This window comes from Rana temporaria, chromosome 4 (genome assembly GCF_905171775.1).
Source record: "Rana temporaria chromosome 4, aRanTem1.1, whole genome shotgun sequence".
Lineage (NCBI taxonomy): Eukaryota > Metazoa > Chordata > Amphibia > Anura > Ranidae > Rana > Rana temporaria.
Window position 1 is genome coordinate 116,712,284 of NC_053492.1, and position 23,892 is coordinate 116,736,175.

The 23,892-nt window shown below is 49.2% G+C and overlaps 1 protein-coding gene across 1 annotated transcript in view; it reads right to left on the minus strand.

Moving 5' to 3' along the window:
- PROC (protein C, inactivator of coagulation factors Va and VIIIa) overlaps window positions 1–23,892 on the minus strand; it is an 81,253-nt gene that overhangs the window by 10,696 nt on the left and 46,665 nt on the right. The window contains exons 3-7 of the mRNA XM_040348873.1: window positions 21,659–21,819; window positions 21,544–21,568; window positions 21,345–21,455; window positions 18,749–18,889; window positions 10,502–10,599 (exon numbers count right to left, since the gene is read on the minus strand). Of these exons, the coding sequence (XP_040204807.1) occupies window positions 10,502–10,599; window positions 18,749–18,889; window positions 21,345–21,455; window positions 21,544–21,568; window positions 21,659–21,819 (536 nt within the window). The remainder of the gene's footprint in view (window positions 1–10,501; window positions 10,600–18,748; window positions 18,890–21,344; window positions 21,456–21,543; window positions 21,569–21,658; window positions 21,820–23,892) is intronic.

Here is a 23,892-nt window from a genome sequence, read left to right on the forward strand (position 1 = left end):
AGTGGAATCTCCTTTTTAGGGATCTAGAAAAAAAAAGTGTTTTTTCTATTCGGGATCCTGCCACTCCTCCTTAATTGTGTCAATCAGTACCTTGTGTACTGGGAAGACCTTTTTCTTCTGTTCCCCCAGACCCTTGTACATTTGGTCATGGAGGGTCAGAGTTTTTTTGTCAGCCTGAATGCCGAGGGTTGTGTAAATTGCCCCCAAGAGGTCCTCTACCTCGTCCAGTGACAATTTATATCTGGAGGATTTCCTGGACTCCCCGTCCCGGTCCTCTCCTTCTGACACTTCCTGGGAATCAGAGGTGGCACTATCTGGAAGGGCATGGTCCACCTGGGAAGGGCCTGCAGGATCATCTGTCGTAACTGTAGTAGCAGGTATGGCAGGTGCAGAGCCCTGGGCCTGTGGCTGGGTTGTAACCTGGGTAGGAACAGTGGGAAGCTGCAACTTTTCAAAAAGGGATTTAAAGGATGAAAAGGTAGATGAGAGCTCCTTAACTGAGGCTGCTAATCCAGACTCCTGTTCTAAATCCCTTTCCCCGACAAAAGTCTGTATGCATTCTCTACATAAAACCTTGGTTCAAGACTCTGCTAGAGTGTCCCTACAGGTGGCACATTTCTTTTTAGAGCTATGTGTCCTTCCACCACCCGCTTTTTCAACGGCTTTCTGAAATACAGGAAAAAAGGCAGAAAAAAACAGCACATTTAAAACATGGTTACAACCCTGGGAGTGCGCTAGTCACCTAAAAAATGCTGGAACTAGGGCCTCCCCCCCCCTGACCAGCCAGGGGGTTTGCCTCCCCATAGAATGAACCACATATGGGGGGGCAATCCTAAGATAGAGAGGACCCTCCCCAGGGTGCTTCTTCCTTAGGGCTGGCTGGAGGTAGCGTCCGTTGTCTGGGCTTGCTCCGGAGATGCTGCCGACATGACTGCAGGTGGCTGCTTGCTGCAGAGTCTCACATCGCCTGTGTGAGTTCACGACTTTCCTCAAGCGTGCCTGAACCAGAAGTCGTGGGTCAAAGGGGAAGCATCCGCCCTTTCGCCGGAGAGGACGTCACCCGCCGTCCGGCCCGCCTGGCTCAAAAAAATGCGGCCTGTAGAATGTACAGTGCAAGCTGAGCTGCTTCCCCTGCTGCGGCCCTGTGGACGTGATAGGGGTCCCCCGCAACCTACTGCCTACTGGTGGCTTTAAAACCGGTGGGTATGTACCACACCTCTAATACCCTGGAAGTCCCTGCTTCCCTTTAGGTATCTGAATGGCCTCAGTCCCCTGACTGCTCAGCCTGGTTCCTTGCACAGTGTCTCCCCACCGGAGGAAACACTAACAACTGAGGTCTGGCAGGGGGAAGTGAGAATTTATGTGCTGGCGCAGTGTTTTCTAAAGGAAGAGGAGGCTATCTCTCAATTGTGGCTGTCCTGAAAGACGAAAGGGGAAAATTTATTAGGAATAATTGTAGGGAGGAAGTGGAAATAATATAATATTTTGGGTAGTGTTTGCATTTTAAAGGCTGCTATTCTCCCTACCCATGTGAGTTGTGTTTTTTGAATATTTTGAAGATCTTTTTGCACTAATTCTAGGAGTGTGGGGAAGTTGATTTCATACAATTTGGAGGGAGGAAACGTAAGTTTAATCCCTAAATATGATAAAGAAGTTGTGTCCCAGTTAAAACCGTATTTGTCTTGCAGTTTTTTAATTTGGTCAGAGGTTAGGTTCATTGTTAATACATTACATTTGTTTTTGTTAATTTTGTAGTAGGATATTTTGCCATAAAGGTCTAGTATACTTTGTGCAGCAGGTAATCAGGGCCGGACTGGGAGTAAAAACCAGCCCTGGAAAACATTTCATACCAGCCCCATAGCATTATTATACCAGCCCAACATCATAACGTCATTATTTTTTTGTTCATAAAAGAGAAAACCATACATTTTAAAGAAACATTTAAAGAGTGTATTATATAAAGATAAGACAGATATGAAAGCACATAGGGCTAGGGAGATTATATAATGTTACACAGTGGAACCTCGGATTACGAGCATAATCCGTTCCAGGAGAAGCTCGTAATCCAAATTACCCACATATCAAAGTGAGTTTCCGCATTGAAGTTAATGGAAACGAAAATAATTTGTTCCGCATTGACTTCAATTGCATGCAATACCGCATGTGGCCAGAGGTGGGGGGCGCCGGAGAGCATCGGAGACACTCGGAAATGTCACTTGCCACTTGTCACCAGATTCAGCATGTCACTTGCCACTTATCCCCTCACCAGATTCAGCATGTCACTTGTCACTTGGACTGGGTGACAGCAGGGGGACTGGGCGACAGCAGGGGGACTGGGCGACAGCAGAGGACTGGGCGACAGCAAGGGGACTGGGCGACAGCAAGGGGACTGGGCGACAGAGGACTTGGCGACAGCAGGGGACTGGGTTACAGAGGACTGGGTGACAGAGGACTGGGTGACAGCAGGCTGGGTGACAGCAGGGGACTGGGTGACAGAGGGGGGACTTGGACTGGGTGACAGCAGGGGGACTGGGCGACAACAGGGGGACTGGGCGACAGCAGGGGGACTGGCTGACAGCAGTGGACTGGGCGACAGCAAGGGGACTGGGTGACAGAGGACTTAGCGACAGCAGGGGACTGGGTGACAGCAGGCTGGGTGACAGCAGGGGACTGGGTGACAGAGGGCTGGGTGACAGAGGACTGGGTGACAAAGGACTGGGTGACAAAGGACTGGGTGACAGCAGGGGACTGGGTGACAGCAGGGGACTGGGTGACAGCAGGGGACTGGGTGACAGCAGGGGACTGGGTGACAGAGGACTGGGTGACAGCAGGGGACTGGGTGACAGAGGTCTGGGTGACAGTGGGCTGGGTGACAGCAGGGGGCTGGGTAACAGAGGGCTGGGTGACAGGGACAGAGGGCTGGGTGACAGAGGGCTGGGTGACAGAGGGCTCGGTGACAGAGGGCTGGGTGACAGAGGGCTGGGTGACAGGGGACTGGGTGACAGGGTGACAGAGGGCTGGGTGACAGGGGACTGGGTGACAGAGGCTGGGTGACAGGGGGCTGGGTGACAGGGGGCTGGGTGACAGGGGGCTGGGTGACAGAGGGCTGGGTGACAGAGGCTGGGTGACAGGGACTGGGTGACAGGGACTGGGTGACAGGGACTGGGTGACAGGGACTGGGTGACAGAGGCTGGGTGACAGAGGCTGGGAGACAGAGAGGCTGGGTGACAGAGGGACTGGGTGACAGAGGGACTGGGTGACAGAGGCTGGGTGACAGAGGGACTGGGTGACAGAGGGACTGGGTGACAGAGGGACTGGGTGACAGGGACTGGGTGACAGGGGACTGGGTGACAGAGGCTGGGTGACAGGGACTGGGTGACAGAGGCTGGGTGACAGAGGACTGGGTGACAGAGGACTGGGTGACAGAGGACTGGGTGACAGAGGCTGGGTGACAGAGGCTGGGTGACAGAGGACTGGGTGACAGAGGCTGGGTGACAGGGACTGGGTGACAGAGGCTGGGTGACAGGGACTGGGTGACAGAGGCTGGGTGACAGGGACTGGGTGACAGAGGCTGGGTGACAGGGGACTGGGTGACAGGGACTGGGTGACAGAGGCTGGGTGACAGGGGACTGGGTGACAGAGGCTGGGTGACAGAGGCTGGGTGACAGAGGCTGGGTGACAGGGACTGGGTGACAGGGACTGGGTGACAGAGGCTGGGTGACAGAGGCTGGGTGACAGGGACTGGGTGACAGAGGCTGGGTGACAGAGGCTGGGTGACAGGGACTGGGTGACAGAGGCTGGGTGACAGGGACTGGGTGACAGAGACTGGGTGACAGGGACTGGGTGACAGAGACTGGGTGACAGGGACTGGGTGACAGGTACTGGGTGACAGAGACTGGGTGACAGAGACTGGGTGACAGAGGCTGGGTGACAGGGACTGGGTGACAGGGACTGGGTGACAGAGGCTGGGTGACAGAGGCTGGGTGACAGGGACTGGGTGACAGGGACTGGGTGACAGAGGCTGGGTGACAGGGACTGGGTGACAGAGGCTGGGTGACAGGGACTGGGTGACAGGGACTGGGTGACAGAGGCTGGGTGACAGAGGCTGGGTGACAGGGGACTGGGTGACAGAGGCTGGGTGACAGGGACTGGGTGACAGGGACTGGGTCACAGAGGCTGGGTGACAGCGGCTGGATGACAGGGGCTGGGTGACAGAGGCTGGGTGACAGAGGCTGGGTGACAGAGGCTGGGTGACAGGGACTGGGTGACAGAGGCTGGGTGACAGGGACTGGGTGACAGGGACTGGGTGACAGGGACTGGGTGACAGAGGCTGGGTGACAGGGACTGGGTGACGGAGGCTGGGTGACGGAGGCTGGGTGACGGAGGCTGGGTGACGGAGGCTGGGTGACAGGGACTGGGTGACAGAGGCTGGGTGACAGGGACTGGGTGACAGAGGCTGGGTGACGGAGGCTGGGTGACGGAGGCTGGGTGACGGAGGCTGGGTGACGGAGGCTGGGTGACAGGGACTGGGTGACAGAGACTGGGTGACAGAGGCTGGGTGACAGAGACTGGGTGACAGAGGCTGGGTGACAGAGGCTGGGTGACAGAGGCTGGGTGACAGGGACTGGGTGACAGGGACTGGGTGACAGAGGCTGGGTGACAGGGACTGGGTGACAGAGACTGGGTGACAGAGGCTGGGTGACAGAGACTGGGTGACAGAGGATGGGTGACGGAGGCAGGGTGACAGAGGCTGGGTGACAGAGGCTGGGTGACAGAGGCTGGGTGACAGGGACTGGGTGACAGAGGCTGGGTGACAGAGGCTGGGTGACAGAGGCTGGGTGACAGGGACTGGGTGACAGAGACTGGGTGACGGAGGCTGGGTGACGGAGGCTGGGTGACGGAGGCTGGGTGACGGAGGCTGGGTGACAGGGACTGGGTGACAGAGGCTGGGTGACAGGGACTGGGTGACAGAGGCTGGGTGACAGGGACTGGGTGACAGAGGCTGGGTGACAGGGACTGGGTGACAGAGGCTGGGTGACAGGGACTGGGTGACGGAGGCTGGGTGACAGAGGCTGGGTGACGGAGGCTGGGTGACGGAGGCTGGGTGACGGAGGCTGGGTGACGGAGGCTGGGTGACGGAGGCTGGGTGACAGGGACTGGGTGACAGAGGCTGGGTGACAGAGGCTGGGTGACAGGGACTGGGTGACAGAGACTGGGTGACAGGGACTGGGTGACAGGGACTGGGTGACAGAGGCTGGGTGACAGAGGCTGGGTGACAGAGGCTGGGTGACAGAGGCTGGGTGACAGAGGCTGGGTGACAGGGACTGGGTGACAGAGGCTGGGTGACAGGGACTGGGTGACAGAGGCTGGGTGACAGGGACTGGGTGACAGAGGCTGGGTGACAGGGACTGGGTGACAGGGACTGGGTGACAGAGACTGGGTGACAGAGGCTGGGTGACAGAGGCTGGGTGACAGAGACTGGGTGACAGAGGCTGGGTGACAGGGACTGGGTGACAGGGACTGGGTGACAGAGACTGGGTGACAGAGGCTGGGTGACAGAGACTGGGTGACAGAGACTGGGTGACAGAGGCTGGGTGACAGAGACTGGGTGACAGAGGCTGGGTGACAGAGACTGGGTGACAGAGGCTGGGTGACAGAGACTGGGTGACAGAGGCTGGGTGACGGAGGCAGGGTGACAGAGGCTGGGTGACAGAGGCTGGGTGACAGAGGCTGGGTGACAGGGGCTGGGTGACAGAGGCTGGGTGACAGGGACTGGGTGACAGAGACTGGGTGACAGAGGCTGGGTGACAGAGGCTGGGTGACAGAGGCTGGGTGACAGGGACTGGGTGACAGGGACTGGGTGACGGAGGCTGGGTGACGGAGGCAGGGTGACGGAGGCAGGGTGACGGAGGCAGGGTGACGGAGGCAGGGTGACGGAGGCAGGGTGACGGAGGCTGGGTGACAGAGGCTGGGTGACAGGGACTGGGTGACAGAGACTGGGTGACAGAGGCTGGGTGACAGAGGCTGGGTGACAGAGGCTGGGTGACAGGGACTGGGTGACAGGGACTGGGTGACGGAGGCTGGGTGACAGAGGCTGGGTGACAGAGACTGGGTGACAGAGGCTGGGTGACAGAGGCTGGGTGACAGAGGCTGGGTGACAGAGGCTGGGTGACAGAGGCTGGGTGACAGGGACTGGGTGACAGGGACTGGGTGACAGGGACTGGGTGACGGAGGCTGGGTGACGGAGGCAGGGTGACGGAGGCAGGGTGACGGAGGCAGGGTGACGGAGGCAGGGTGACGGAGGCTGGGTGACAGAGGCTGGGTGACAGGGACTGGGTGACAGAGACTGGGTGACAGAGGCTGGGTGACAGGGACTGGGTGACAGGGACTGGGTGACAGGGACTGGGTGACGGAGGCTGGGTGACGGAGGCAGGGTGACGGAGGCAGGGTGACGGAGGCAGGGTGACGGAGGCTGGGTGACAGAGGCTGGGTGACAGGGACTGGGTGACAGGGACTGGGTGACAGAGGCTGGGTGACAGGGACTGGGTGACAGAGGCTGGGTGACAGGGACTGGGTGACGGAGGCTGGGTGACAGGGACTGGGTGACAGAGGCTGGGTGACAGGGACTGGGTGACAGAGACTGGGTGACAGAGACTGGGTGACAGAGGCTGGGTGACAGAGACTGGGTGACAGAGGCTGGGTGACGGAGGCAGGGTGACAGAGGCTGGGTGACAGAGGCTGGGTGACAGAGGCTGGGTGACAGGGGCTGGGTGACAGAGGCTGGGTGACAGGGACTGGGTGACAGAGACTGGGTGACAGAGGCTGGGTGACAGAGGCTGGGTGACAGAGGCTGGGTGACAGGGACTGGGTGACAGGGACTGGGTGACGGAGGCTGGGTGACGGAGGCAGGGTGACGGAGGCAGGGTGACGGAGGCAGGGTGACGGAGGCTGGGTGACAGAGGCTGGGTGACAGGGGCTGGGTGACAGAGGCTGGGTGACAGGGGCTGGGTGACAGAGGCTGGGTGACAGGGACTGGGTGACAGGGACTGGGTGACAGAGGCTGGGTGACAGAGACTGGGTGACAGAGACTGGGTGACAGAGACTGGGTGACAGAGGCTGGGTGACGGAGGCAGGGTGACAGAGGCTGGGTGACAGAGACTGGGTGACAGAGACTGGGTGACAGAGACTGGGTGACAGAGACTGGGTGACAGAGGCTGGGTGACGGAGGCTGGGTGACGGAGGCTGGGTGACGGAGGCTGGGTGACAGGGACTGGGTGACGGAGACTGGGTGACGGAGGCTGGGTGACGGAGGCTGGGTGACGGAGGCTGGGTGACGGAGGCTGGGTGACGGAGGCTGGGTGACGGAGGCTGGGTGACAGAGGCTGGGTGACGGAGGCTGGGTGACGGAGGCTGGGTGACAGAGGCTGGGTGACGGAGGCTGGGTGACGGAGGCTGGGTGACGGAGGCTGGGTGACAGGGTAGAGAGAGATTATACAGTCCAGATTACAATTTGCAGGGGCAGCAAAGGTGACAGAGAAAGGGGGGTGCACCATGCAACCCCCCCCCCCTTTCTCTGTCACCTTTGCTGCCCCTTCAAATTGTAATCTGGACTGTATAATCTCTCTGACCATTGCATGGTCAAACCCCCCCTCTGCACCTACCTTTTCTGCCTTCTGCTCCAAGGGTGGCCAGCGCCGTTCACATCTTCTCCTCTGCGGCTCTGCCTTCACACGTGTAGAAACATAGTGGGCGGTGCTGGCGCCGCACAGGACGATGGGACGTTCAGTTCTCCTGCTCGGCTCCTCCCCTCCCTCCATCAGCATGATCGCTCCAGTCATTTCACACAGCGGCGCGGGAAGGAACGTGTCAGTGAAGCGGCGAGCATGGCGGCCGCAACCCGCCGGCGGCCGGCCCGCCGCTGCTTATAGACATCACACTGGAGTGGCTAATCATATCGCACGCAGGGGTACAATTGTAAAGTGCGGCCGCGATGGTGGCCGCGGCCCACAGCTGACGCTGACCTGATAAATTTGACTGACACAGCAGGCGGCCTACCGGGAATTTTCCCGCTATCCCGGTAGGCCAGTCCGGCCCTGCAGGTAATGATGCGTCTGGGTTAGTTAATGATAATATAATATCATCCGCAAATAGTCAGATTTTGTGTTCGTATTGTTCTATTTTTATACCTTTTTAATGTACGGGTTTATTCGTATGGATTCTGCCAAAGGTTCAATTGCTAATGAAAATATCAGGGGGGATAGAGGGCACCCTTGTCTAGTTCCATTAGTGAGAATATTTTTGAGATTGTGCCTGATGTAGATACTCTGGCCGAAGGTTGCGTATAGAGTGACATAATAGCAGTATGAATAAATCCCTTGAATCCAAATTTTGTTAATGCCTTAGATATGTAGTCCCAGTGCATTCGAACTTGCCAGGCTTTTATACCATTACCTGCTATAAGGTTCAGATGACGCCTAACTGCAGGAGGAGATATCTGCTCCATACTGTCAGGATCCACCCTCTGAGGGACGCCAGTACTGCGGCCCAAAGATCACATAACACCAGCAGAGAAAGGCTCTCCTAAGGCCTTGTACACACGAGCGGATCTGTCCGATGAAAACGGTCCACGGACCGTTTTCATCGGACATGTCCGCTAGCAGATTTTGGTCTGATGGTTGTACACACCATCAAACCAAAATCCCCGCGGACAGAGAACGCGGTGGCGTATACGACACCGACGTTCTCTGACGCGGAAGTTCAATGCTTCCGCTCATGCGTCGAATCACTTCGACGTCATGCACGGGTTCTCGGGCGAGCGGATGAGTCATACTGACCATCGGACATGGTTCCAGCGGACATGTTTCTTAGCATGCTAAGAAACATTTGTCCGCTGGAAACCTGTCCGATCCGCCGGAAAATTGTCCGGTCGGCCGTACAGACGACCGAACATGTCCGCGGAAACTGGTCCGCGGACCAGTTTCAGCAGACATGTTCGGTCGTGTGTACGAGGCCTGACAGTTCCAAACTGCCAGGAGACACCTGCTGGTGGACATCAGTACTGCATGCCAAATATCATATAGTATTACCAGCGGGTGGAACCTTTTCTGACAGTGTGTGTGTGTGTGTGTGTGTGTGTGTGTATGTGTGTATATATGTGTGTATATATATATATATATATTTATTTATTTATTTTTCCCCCCCAAGAGGTGCAAAGCCTAGGAGCTTCTATTTTACATCTCTTCGAACAACTGACCAGCATAGGTTCAAACCAACAGGACCTTTACCATTTGCTTCAGGTTGAAGTCTGTAATATTGAATTGTTATGGTTAAAAGAAGAAACCATTTCAAGACACCACGTGATAGAGGGAAATCTTACAGACTATTTGACAAAATATGATAAATGCATGATATAAATTAAGGATTGAAAAAAAAAGATTAATACAATTAAAAATGAAAATTTCACTGCAGTGAAAGTGTCTCATAGGGGTTGATTTACTAAAACTGGGGAGTGCAAAATCTAGTTTAGCTCTGCATAGAGAGCAGCTTTTCAGTTTTATTGTCAAAGTTTATTTAACCACTTAAGGACCGCCTAACGTCGATATACGTTGGCAGAATGGCACGGCTGGGCATAAGCACTTACAGGTATGTCCCCTTTAAGATGCCCAGCCGTGGGTCCCGTGTGCACCGTGGACCCGATCGCCGCCATAGGTAAGGGGATAGGTAAGTGTAAACAAACCTTTCCCTGTTCTTCCTAGTGAGAGTGTCACTGATCGTCTGTTCCCTGTGATAGGGAACGACGATCAATAACATCACACGCCAAGCCACGCCCCCACACAGTAAGAATCACTCACTAGGAAACACTTAACCCCTTTAGCGTCCCCTACAGGTTAACCCCTTCACTGCCAGTGTCATTTTCACAGTAACAGTGCATTTTTATAGCACTGATCACTGTAAAAATGACAATGGTCTTAAAAATGTGTCAAAAGTGTCCGCTATAATATTGCAGTCACGATAAAAATCACAGATCGCCGCCATTGCTAGCAAAAAAAAATTATTAATAAAAATGCCCAAAAAAATATCCTATTTTGTAGACACTAACTTTTGCTCAAACCAATCAATAAACGCTTATTGCATTTTTTTTTACCAAAAATATGTAGAAGAATATGTATCGCTCTAAACGGAGGAAAAAAAATTGTTATATATATTTTTTGGGGATATTTATTTTTGTTGATAGCGCATAAAATAAAAACCGCAGAGGTGATCAAATACCACCAAAAGAAAGCTCTATTTGTGGTAAAAAAAAAGGACGTCAATTTTGTTTAAAACGACGCAGTGCCGAATCGCAAAAAGGTACCTGGTCCTTTAGCAACAAAATGGTCCGGGGCTTAAGTGGTTAAACAAGCTGAAGTTAGAAGCGGATTGGTATTTACCACAAGGTGCAGAATGAACCATTTTGTTTTGTAGACAATGCCAATTTATAATAAATATTAAGATTACGAACCTGCCATGGACTGTCCCCCTTGCGCCCTTTCTTTGCTCCTGTGAGACGGGCTGAGTAGTCATAGTCAATGATTTTACTTCTGCCACAAGGAAAATCCCCTGTAAGATATCAGATATATGTATTCTGTTTAGCACAACATGCACCTAATGTATAACATTTTTTTATTTCTTCCCCATAGTTCCGTTATATGTATTTATGCTCCGATTGCTGCAGTTCAAGGAGTTATTCTGTTAGTGCTGGGAAATCTGGTCTGGGATTAGGACAAGTCAAAATAGAAGAGATTTGATTGTGGTGCTCCTGACACAAGGCAATACGAGTATAAAGCAGAAGAGGTGGTCTTAAATTTAAGTTTAAAAGGTAAACTCATTTTAGTGACTAAGAGTTCTTAGGCTGGTGGAGAACTATGGAAGCTGAATCCAAAAAAGGCAAGCAGAGGGCATTTCAATCCATGTATGACCCGCTTAACCACTACGCAGTCCCTAAATATCCTTCCACTCCTGTACATAGTTCTCACTGTCATACTCTCCACACTCCTCTCCTGTACATAGTGCCCACTGTCATACTCTCCACACTTCTCTCCTATACATAGTGCACACTGTCATACCCTTCACACTCCTCTCCTTTACATAGTGCCTGCTGTCATACACTTCTCTTCTGTACATAATGCCAACTGTTGCACCCTCCACACTCCTCTCCTATACATAGTGCCCACTATCATACCGTCCACATTCCTCTCCTGTACATACTGCCCACTGTTATACCCTCCACACTCCTCTCCTGTATATACTGCCCCATCATACCCTTTACACTTCTCTCTGTTACATACTACCCCCTGTCATACCCCCACACTCCTCCTGTACACACTGCCCACTGTCATCCCCTCCACACTTCTCTCCTGTACATACTGCCCACTGTCATACCCTTCACACGCCTCTCCTGTACATAGTGTCTTTTGCCGTACCCTTTGCACTCCTCTCCTGTACATAATGCCTACTGTTAGACCCTCCACATTCCTCTCCCTCACCTGCACATACTTCCCACTTATATACCGTCAATACTCCTCCCCTATGTCGCTTACCCACAAAAACAGTTCTTTAAAATTATACTGAATACCCTCAATGTTACCAGCTCTAAAATGGGCACACTTTTGTTAGTTCAACTAAAGGAAATCTCAGTTCTCATATTTGTTCTGCCCCATTATTAGTACTCATTTAATTTTGTGATTACTACTATGATGTATAGAGGAACATAGGGGATCTCAGCTACTCTAAATATAGCACTTGTATAAAAAAGTGTCCCTGAAAATATTTTTTAAATGTTGGCAACTATGCACTTAGGCACTGCCCAAGGGCCACCACCCACTGGGTCAGTAGGAGCCCCATGAGAGGCTCCTAGGATCCTGTGATATTAAAGCGGTAGTAAACTTTCCTGACATTACTACTTTTTAGAGGCCCTGGGGTAGGTTATGCCACAATGTACAAGTATACAGAGCATATTAGCACATTAGGGTACACTTAAATTTTCAAACTGAGCCCTCCAGTGCTGCGCTGTGATGAATAAGGCGGGGCCCGGGCACTTCCATCTTCACCCGATCTTCCTTCTGGGTTCTGTGCCTTTGGTCACTTGCCTTGGCCGGGCTGCGTTGATGTAATTTCCACGCATTTATTTATTATTTATAAAAGGCCCCACCAAAATCCTCAGCACCAGGCCCATGATGTTCTTAATCTGGCCCTGCCTATGCTTAGCAGTTGTACAGTTCGGCTGTCACCAGAGACATGATGTGAGAGCAAGTATCCATCTTTAGGCGATACAGAATAAATAGCTATGTATCACTTCTGTCTCTGCGTGTTTGATGATGGCGGATTACTGTGCACTCCATTTGTCTCTCTTTTATTGATTTCGTTTTTATTCATGATTATTCATTGCAATTTTGATTGAATTTTTCTTTTCTTATTTCTACCTTATTATTTTTTTGGTATGTTTCTAGTTGCCTGAAATCCAATAGTGTTATTATTTTGTGGACCGATCATCATCTGAGCGGTGTTCACATTTCTTTCTGGCTCACATGTTAAACATGTTTGAGAAAAAACCTTGAAACCTTTAAGCTGGGAAAATAACCCTTTGGGATAACCATCCCTGAATGGATGAAAAGAGGTGCATCCAATGATAAAGAGACTGTTGCTTTTCCAATCAACATCTAAGCCAGAGTGTCTTGCAGATTTGGACAGAAGACAAGGTTACATGAGACATAACTCAGCTGTAATCCAGTGCTGCATTGCACAGAAAAATGTATATTACAATCATTTGGACAATGTCATGAAAAACTGAGTGGCAATGCCAGTAGCGAACAGATCCATGCTTAGGGAGTTTAACTAGTCAGCCAAAAGCTGGGAAAGAAGTGCATGGGTTAAAAGGCAGAGCCCACCAAGAAGTGAAATGAGAAATTGTTTCTAATTTCTTGTCAGTAGGGTCCCTAAAAGAAAGCAGCATTTTCTATGACAATGGTCAAAGCTTTTTAAGGCGAGACACAAGAGGAGTGGACCATTTAGTAACAAATTCCTTCACAAAGAAATAGACTGCATAGAACCAAATAGGGCTAAGACGTTGTTTGTCGGGGTATTTCCAATCTTTGTAGATAAAATCATTTAGGTCTATAAGAAATGACCCTAGACATCATGTTGGAGGAAGGAGCAGTAGAGTCTTCTAATTTTAGAGTGGAATGTACTGCCTGGATTAAAACGGTTTCCTTCCATTTTGGTAAAAAATGCGGACTAAAATTCAGCTATCAGAATCTCATCTGCTACTAGGGAATTGAAGGGTTCAGCATCCAAAAATGAGTCCTCTGGAGGATCTCTGAAAGAATCAGAGATATTAGGCACCTCTGTTTCAGACTCCCCAAAGAGGGTATAATGTCAGCACTGTGTGTGAGAGTCACTGACAGTCTGTCACTTGGTGCCACAACCTGGGAACACTGGTGTGCAGGAGGCTGTCATTAGATTAGGGTGATTAAATAGAACCTATGCCCCCTTATATCAGATGTCCATATATCAGATGTCCCAATCAGAGTTCCCCTTTACATCAGGAGTCCTTATGAGAGTCCCTCTTTACATGTTGAGTACTTATCAGAGTCTCCCTTTATGTCACATTCCAATCAGAGTGCCCCCTTACATCAGGGTTCCCATCTGAGTGCCTCTTTACATCAGGTTTTCCTATCAGAGTGTCCCTTACATCAGGTTCTTCATCAGAGTGCCCCTTTACATCAGAGTCACCATCAGAGTGCCCCGTTACTACAGATTTCCCCATCAGTTCCTCCCCATACATCAGGTGTCCTCATCACTGTGCCCCCTTACAGTGTCCCCATCAGAGAACCCCCATAAATCAGTGCCCCCTTCAGAGTGCCCTCTTACTTCAGATTTCCCCATCTGAAGCCCCTTACATCAGTCTCCCCATCAGAAACCCCCTCTTATATGATCAGTTATGCCCATCAGCGTGCCCCTATACATCAGGTGTCCCCATTAGAGTGCCCCTTTACATCAGATGTCCCCATTAAAGTGTCTCCTTACATCAGGTGTCACCATCAGAGAGTCCCCTTACAACAGGTGTCCCCATCAAAGTGCTCCCTTACATGGATTGTCCCCATCAGTGTGCCTCCTTACATGAACTTTCTGGTGACTGACTGGTTCGTGGATCAGTGGATGCACTCTCAGAGACTTGGGGGCACAACTGAAATCTGGGAGGCATAGCCCACCCCAGCATCCTCCTCCAGCCAGCCCTGTAGCATAAGAGAAATAAATATTTGGTCTCTTAAGGACACTAAATTATTCTGAGCAGATATGAGGGCTTTTAGCCTCAAGGGCATGGACTTCAGTTTTGAATAGTGTCCATTTATCCTGTGGGCTGCAGAATAACCATAGGTTTCTTGCTATCAAGCTGCATCATCCAGTGCATTATCCAGTGGACAATAGAGGAAAACCTGTTTGCTGGACATACACTTTATGTGTTCGAGGGAGGTGGAGGGTTACGTCTTAAGAGGTTGCTTAGAGTTTCACAATACGATGGCATGCTGTTTATACAGACATTGGCACAACAACCATTCTCATACATTATATTGTTGATTAGCAGTTGTGTCACTGGATGTCAATATTATGTTTAATGTAATGTTACATAGTTAGTCATGTTGAAAAAAGACACATCCAGTTCAACCATGTTCTTTTTTGTGGAACAACATGGTTATGTTGTAATTTCCTGTTGTATCTAATAAAAGCAAGAAGGGCTCCCTCCATGTCACCAGCAACATCTAATTAGTCTAAAACATATCTGCAGCAGCTTTCCAAAAATATGCATACCAACCAAGGGGAGTGGCTCATCACAGGCTCCACTGCAAAGTCCCCAGGTTCTGGTGCAGCTTTTTACATTCCAACAAATCAATCAGAAAAAAAATGAATCACTGCACCAATGTTTTTTAATAGATAGTAGAAGGTGATCACTTATAACATGTATCACCCTGAAAAGCACTTTGTCACAGACAGAAATGTCTCGGTTGAACCCTTGCTACGAACCAATAAATAAGAAAAGGTGCTGCAGCCGCAGTGCCTTGATTCTTTTATTTTTTTGACTGAAGCTGCTTTAGGGCAGTGGTTCACAACCTTTCTAGTGCAAAAACGGAGTGACGACTAATTTTGGGATGTCAACCGTCGCACCGCAGTTCGAAGAGTCTGCAGCTTCTCCCCCGGGAGAAACACCCTTGCCACTGAGAAGTTCAGAATCAACCCCAGATATTCTAGGCGTTGAGTCGGTACCAATACTGACTTCTGAGTGTTTAGCACCCAACCAAAGTCTTGGAGGGTCTGACAGGTTATCGACACGCCCTCCTTTAATTCTGAGCTTGAAGTGACCCTCAGAAGAAGGTCATCCAAGTAGCCCATGATAGCGATGCCACGCTGTCTTAGAAGGGCCAGAATCGGGGTGAGCACCTTGTTGAACACCCTCGATGCTAATGCCAGGCCAAAAGGGAGAGCCACAAATTGATAGTGGTCCTCCCCGACCGCAAAACGCAGAAATCTCTGATGCCTGGTGCATATGGGGACATGCGTCTAAGGACGCCAGAAAATCCCCCGGATGGAGAGCAGCGACAACAGAGGGAACCAACTCCATCCGGAATCTTTGTACTTTCACAAAGCAATTGAGGGCCTTGAGATCCAGGATTGGACGAACCCCATCCTTCTTTGGTACTACGAACAGATTTAAATAAAACCCCTGAAACCGTTCCTGCACTGGGACAGGTATGATCACCCCGCGTACCAGGAGATCCTGAACCGCACCCAACAGGGCATCCCGACGAGTCGGATGAAGCTGGAGGTTGGAGGGAAAAAATCTGTTCAGTGGGCAAGAGAGAAACTGTCTTGTACCCTGTAGAAATTATTTTGCAAACCCACCGGTCGGAGAGCAGAGACATCCACCGGGCCGTGAATTCGCAAAGCCGTCCCCCCACCTGAGAGACTGGCAGGGCAGACCTTCATGCAGACGCAGATTTATCTGCAGGCTTGTTGGGCTTGCGAAACCAGGGATGCTTCTGTCTTTCAGAAGGCACTTTATTGGCCTGGGATCGTTTGCCTGCCACACTGGGCGGACGAAAAAAACATTTGTGTGAAGGATGCTCCTTACCCTTTTTGGAGTGTGGGAGCAGCGTGCTCTTACCTCCTGTGGCATCCTTTATAATGTCATCCAGAGAGGCTCCAAAAACTCTGTCGCCCTTAAAGGGCAAATCCATCAGGGCTTTCTTGGAAGATTGGTCCGCAGACCAACGCTTTAGCCAGATCAAGCGGTGTAACACCACCGCATAGATCGAGGCTCTAGACAGCAAGGGAATCGTATCCAAGGCTGATTTACAGACTAATTTAAGACCCTGTACCAACTTGTCGGCCAGAGCCACCTCGTCCGAGGGGGTCTGTCTTTCCTTTAACCCATGGTGCAGCAATTTTGCCCATTCAGTGAGAGTCTGAGACACCAGGGCCCTAACCACAGTCGGACACACTGCTGAGCCCTCCACCGTGTACAGGTAGTGCGTGACTGCCTCAGCCTTCTTGTCCGCAGGGTCCTTGAAAGCAGGAGCCCCTTCCACCGGAATCGTGGTTACCTTGTTTAATCTGGACACAGGGGGGTCCACTATCGGGGGAGAGGTCCATTTTTTCAGGAAACTCTCCTCAAAGTGGTAACGAACCGCCAAACTTTTAGGGACCGAAAAAACCTTCTGTGGTTTGTCCCACTCCTTGTATAAAAGTTTGTCTAGATAAGCCACACAAGGAAACACCTTAGTATTGCGGGTCGGCTTACGGAACCCGAAAGGGACCAACAACTCTGCTGCTTCCACAGACTCCTACATCTTTAGAGTATCTCGCACTGCAGTGATAAGATCACCTACCAGAGCCCTGTCGCGTGCTGACTTGGACCTGGAGTCATCCTCACTGTTCGACCGGTCGCGGTCCACATCCTCAGACATGTCAGAACCAGGGCCATGAGCCAGAGCTGGGCCCGGTTACACATCAGAGTTTTCCCCTGGAAGATATCCCCTCCTAGCTGCCACAGATCCAAGGGGCCCCCCAGAGAACTCGCCACCCTAGAATGGACACCGCACAGCTGCCGTCTGCCTCCCGCCTGAGATTGCTCTCTCCACAGCTGCCCGTGTCAGTCTGACCCTCCGCGGGGTGTATCTGCTAGTTCGCACCATTCAAATGAACGATAGAGGCCAAAAGACCTCAACAAAATGGCCGCCGAGCAGCCACACTGTAGCAAGGCGCGCGGCACAAGAAAATGGCCACTGAGCGGCAAATAGAGGCAAAAACAGCGGCCGCATGGAGGGAGAAGACACACAGGTATGTAAACAATCCTTACAATGGCCACCCATTAGCACCCCAGTAAACGGCCCCACAGCGCAGTTCCCCACCACAGATGGAGCCCCCCAGTCGGACCCCCAGCCACCAGCAGCTAGCCTAGCTCACAGAGCCCAGGGAGGAGGGAAGGGAGGGAGGAAAGAAAAGAAGGGTGGGACCCTCTACTCTACCTCCCCGGGAATGCCCAGCTATGTCTTTTTGCCGGAGCAGGGTGAATGCTACTTACCCATCCTGCGTGGATTACGCTGGAAGCATCCCAGACAGACCATCTTCCGCGCGGTTATGGAGGTGACTGTCGGTCTGGCACGCTGTGACTCGGACAGATAGCCTGGTCATATGCATGCCCCGAAGCGTATAGCTCACCGGCCACCCCTGGAGTGACGAGGTATGTCGTGGACGACCCAGTGCATAGCTAAGGTCGGCACATGCTCGATGGCCGAAACTGGGGAGACTACAAGGATCTGGGATTCAGCCTGTCACCCAGTCGGCAGTTGATCACAGATCACAGGAAAAAAAATAGAAATAAACCTCCAGGCCTCTGGGCCCGAAGGGAGCCATGTCCTTCTCCTTTTCTAGGCAGATGCAGGGAGAGGGGTTGTACCCAGAGGTACCGCCCCTTGGGCGGTACTGTACAGTGTTTAATGCGATAAACACTTTCTAACAAGTTTTATGCCTAGTCCACTCCTAATTGAAGGCTAATACCCACAAGTCAAGAATGCTGCTGTGTCCGTCCATGAATGGAAGAGAAAATAGGTTTGGGTGGGCTACCAGGGAAGGAAGGGGCAGTAACATAGGACAGGTTAGACCTTGTCTCAATAAACCCCCCCCCCCCCCAACAATTAAAGCCATCCTACTAGCAAAAGACAGCAGTCTTACGTGGCCTCACTTAATATTGCACAGCCACAGTCCCCATCATAGGTTCATGCACACAATTTTCTAATTCATGGTTACAATATTGCTGGAAACTGTATTCCAAGAGGCTTGCACTTTATCACAGCCCCAGAACCATCTTAACTATGGCTCCAATGTCAAATACTGCCATCTTGCCAAGGGGCAGATGTTTACAAGCCTACATACTGCCACCACCCTCTGCTACCATATTTCTTATAGTGATTACCCTGTTAATGGTCAGTGTAGGTTGTATAAGCTGCTTATTGGAGGGGGCAGCTGCTGCACCCCATTACTCCCTGGGTGTGCCATGAATTACAGTCATTGGACTTAACCTCAACCTATCCATCATATTAGAGGGGGTTACATTCCTTTATGAAGCAGTCACATTTTTTTTTACTTCATTAGAGCAAATGGAACATGTGAATGTAGCATGCCAACTTATGTTTTTGGTGTGATGGGAACTTACCATTTGGCTTACAGCTGCGACCATCATCCTGCAGCTGGTACCCAGTGGCACAGCTGCATGTCCGAGATGTGTCATTTGCAATCTCTGTACAGAAGTGTGTGCAGCCTCCATTATTCAATGAGCAGCTGTGATGGGTCACCTCTAAGAGTGGAAAGAATAGGTTATGCTGTTAGTAAACACTTAAGTTAGTGCAAATCCTCTTAATGCTGCTGAACGCTACTGTGCAGGTCAAAGTTGAGGGCTGTTAATCACTAAATGACTTCAACCTGAGCCTGTGATTAAGTGGAATGCAGTAATTTAAGAATACTTTCAGAAATAGAAGTGTTAATGGTTTATTTTTATCAATTAACAAAATGGTAAGTAAATGAACAGAAGAGAAATCCAAATCAAATCAATATTTGGTGTGATCACCCTTTGCCCTTTCTTCTTGATAGACTTGCACACAGTTTTGAAAGGTACTTGGCAGGCAGATATTCTGTAGATGTAGGCTGCCTCAAATACTTCTGTCTCTTCATGTAATCCCAGACAGACTCGATGTTGAAATCCAGGTTCCAGGATGCCTTGTTCTTTACGCTGAAGATAGTTCCTAATGCCATTGGCTATATGTTTGTGGTTGATGCCCCACTTTAAAATAAACTTGGGGCCAATCAAACACCTCCCTGGTGGAATGGCATGATGGATAAGTATCTGCCTGTAATTCTCAGTATTGAGGACACCATTGATCAGGAAGAGTTGGGGAGCGTAGACACAGTGGTTAACCAAGGAAACCTAATGCAGCATATGAAAGACAATCTTGCTTACTTCCCTTCAATAACAGAAGATGTTCAGCAGTGTCATCAACACAGAACTGGTTGGACCCAGGTACACCCATCTCCTGTCTGGAAGAAGTCTGGCCAGAAGTGGTCTTCATGGAAGAATTGTGGCCAAAAAGCCATACTGCCTACATAGAAACAAGGCTAAGCGACTCAACTGTCCACAAAATGTGTCTGTAGCCAAAGGCAGTTTGATTGCCAAGGGATGGATAGCAAAACAATCATGAGTGTCTGCAGGCAAAAGTGAAGCATGGTGAAGGTTCCTTGCAAGTTCGGGGCTGCATTTCTGCAAATGGAGTTGGAGATTTGGTCAGGATCAATGGTGTTCTCAATGCTGAGCCATACCATCAGGGAGGCATGTGATTGGCCCCAAATTTATTCTGCAGCAGGACAATGACCCCAAACATACAGCCAATGTCATTAAGAACTATCTTCAGCGTAAAGATGATAAAGAAGTCCTGGAAGTGATGGTTTGGCCCCACAGAGCCCTGATCTCAACATCATCGAGTCCGTCTGGGATCACATAAAGAAACAGAAGGATTTGAGACAGCCTACATCCACAGAAGATCTGTGGTTAGTCCTCCAAGATGTTTGGAACATCTTACCTACTGAGTTCCTTTAAAATCTGTGGATCTAGAGGAATTGATGCTGTTTTGAAGGAAAAGGGTGGTCACACCAAATATTGATTTGATTTTCTTTCTACACACACAATGGTATATACAGTATATATATTTTTTTGTTCTCATGTTCAACAATCTCCAATTTAGCATATTATACTATATGTCAGAGTGGTTGTTTGTTTTTGAGCTGGTATGGAGATACAGTCTACTACAGGAAAATGTGGCTGAAGCTTTAAAGTTTAAATGTGGCCAGGGATAATAACTCCTCACCTCAAAGAATGTCCTCACCCCCTTTACCTAATCACTGCACTAATTTAAATAATACAACCTAATCTAAATGCCCCATGACGTGCCTTGTCTGAAATCTCCTCTTTTATGAGCTTGTAGAGTGGGATGTCCTTCTACCAGGACTTTCCCATTATCTGTCCATCGGCTGGGTAGTGACATAACCACAATGGGCAGCTACAAGACCAATGCAGTGGTGGATCACCAGTCTAAATGTAGAAGAGGTGCTACGATGAGTAGAAAACCTTATCATTTTTTTTATATATATTATGAATGGGCAGGAGGGGAGTTGGAAGGAGTGACGGAGGAATGGGGTGAGCAACAAATTTGTCCAGAGATGGGTTTAAAAAAATATACTGTAATGCCATGTACACACGGTCAGAATTTCTGACAAGAAGAGTTTGTTGTGAGGTTTTTTTCGTAAATTCTGACCGTTTGTAGGCTCCATCTGACTTTTTCTGTTGGAATTTCCGACAGTAAAAATTTGAGAGCTGGTTATCAATTTTTCCGACGCGCAAAAAAACATGCATGCTCGGAATCAATTCGATGCATGCTCCGAATCATTGAACTTCATTTTTCTCGGCTAGTTGTAGTGTTGTACGTCACCGTGTTCTTGACGGTCTAAATTTTGTGTGACCGTGTATGCAACACAAGTTTGAGCCAAAATTCTGTCGGAAAAGAATCCACGGTTTTCTTGTCGGAATTTCCGATCGTGTGTTCGTGGCATAAGGATTCAGTAAGCTCACTCGGGGCTTTATAGAGTCAACCAATTGTTGTCCTCACCTTAGGCTGCTTTCTTATGAATATAGGTTCATCTTCTCCACAGTAGCTTTAACAGCTAAATGAAGCGTCAGTCAGTAAGTTGCTCCAAGTACTCACCATAAGCACAGAATTTTCCTTCCCAGCCCCCATTGCAAGTACAGTCAAATTTTCCTATGCCATCCTTACAGACAGCATTTACACATGGATTGGAAAGGCACTGATCCCCATCTGTAACAACAAGATGTTTAAACCTGAGATTCTTTGTAAGTTCCTATACATGCTTTATTTTAGCTAACTTCTTCAGACTGTAACTTACCAAAGTACTTTGACCAAAAGTTAAGCTAGAAATAAAAAATAAAAAAATGTTACCAATAAGTACGATATATCAGCAATAAGTATTACGATAAGAGCCAAATAAAAAAATCTCTTACAGTTTCCTCCCGGGTCTCAAATATCTCATTTGCTTCTTCTAGGTCACATCTTTCCTCGTAGCATTCTCTCTCCAGTGACCCAGGTTTCATCTCTTCAAAGAAACCATTTGCTCTTTTCCGAACTTTGAGCACACGATTCGCATCCTGACTATTGTAAAAGACTGGAAAGTAAATAAGAGTCAGTTCGTTGAATTCTGTAACACTTCACATTTAATTTTAGGTAAAAAAAAAAGAGATCTTTTAGAATCGCTTAAACCAGTTAACTCCCCCGACCCCAACTTAACTATTACTAAACTCCAACAACAAAAATAATATATATTGATGTGGTGGCTGCATTTGTTTTTCCAGGCTAAGAACAAAGAAAGTACAGAAAATGCCTATTGTTCTTGCTAGAAATGCACTGTTCTTGTAAACTGGCAATCTTGCCTTCTCCCCATGTAAATGGCCTAATGGCCTGGGTGGCCACCAAAAGACAGGAAATGTGTTATGCATAAGATTACCAGGTAAAAAAAGAAAGGAGAATGCCTGAAAGAAAAAAGAATACAGTCATTTCATCTAACTAAGAGGAGACTAATCGAGGAAGGTTCAAAAGGCTAAGTTCACCCTTGGTAACATGTTATATGTTACACCTGTATTTAGGGTGTAACATGTAATATATGTTACTATTAAGCACCCGCCACCCCCCCTCACCCCGGCTGTGATAGCGGGCATAGGATCCTTGCACTCATTGTCACATTTAAAAAATGGAGCAGTTGTGGGGTGTTCCGTTGACACATCTGCGCCATTCACTCACAGGGATCTGTAAATGATAAAACTACAAGTCCCATCTTCCACGGATTTGAGGCTTCAATTGACTTTCAATAAACTGATCTGCACGCTCGTAGTTCATTCATTCTTCCTCTAGCTTTTTAAACAGAAATGATGTACAGGCACAAAGCAGGAGAAAGACTTTGCATGAGCCTCACCTTGCACCTGCAAAATCATATGGATTGATAATTTTTATATTATAGGTGAACTTACCCTTTAAATGGTTTGGCAATTGCAATTTTTATCACTGAAGTCATAGGCGATAGGTCTGACTGTTTTAAGTGTGTTTTAGCATATAGGGGAGAAAATTATTTTTTCATCCCCTGTAGATTTTGTAAGTTTGTCCACTATAAAATAAAATACAATACAAATACAAATAAATTAAGGGTCCATCTTTTTTATCATAATGAATGAATGATGTCTTCACAAATTCTGAGCAAATTTTCAATATACAGGGATAGTAATGCAAAAGTCCCAGTGCTGCAAATTCCCAAACAGTGCCACACAATGGTGATCAACCTCAGTGTAATATATATGCCCTCACCTTGGATCATGGACCTACAGTGGGGAAAATGATTATTTAATCCCCTGCAGATTTTGTAAGTTTGTCCACTTACAAAGAAATGAAGGGTCAACAAACTAGACACCTTTTTGGCCTTGGCATTGAGAAAGACCAAATATACCCCAAAACATATCCGTTAAAATAACTACAGATGTCTGTAGAATTAAAAATTCTTAATGTATTCCATAAAAAACCTTTCTGAACTATACAAGGATACTAATACATATTAGATCAATCTCATCGAACTACACTTTTATCCACTGATCATCTTCCTTCAATCTCCCCATCCCAGCAGGAAACTCAAGAATATCCCATCATTGAAATAGAACTGCAAGCCGCTATAAAATCACTCAAGCTACAAAAACTTACTATAAAAGTTTCATACTCCTACTATCTCCTCTCACTGCCTTTATTTCTATGACCCACAAATCTAACACAGATGATACATCTTAGGCCCCATACACACGATAGAATCCATCCGCTGAAAAATCCCAGCGAATGGGTTTCAGCGGATAGATCCTATGGTGTGTACACTCCAGCGGATCTGTTTCCGCGGATATTTATCCCCTGGGATGGATTTCCAGCGGATAAATATTTGATGACATGCTATCAAATCTATCCGCTGGAATCCATCCCAACGGATGGATCCGCTGGTCTGTACAGACTCACCGGATCCATCCGTCCGAAGGGATCCCCCGCATGCGTCGTAATGATTCGACGCATGCGTGGAATTCCTTATATGACAGCGTCGCGCACGTCGCCGCGTCATAATCGCGGCGACGGCGCGACACGTCATCGCCAGAGGATTTCGGCGCGGATTTCGATTCGATGGTGAGTACACTCCATCGCATCAAAATCCGCGCAA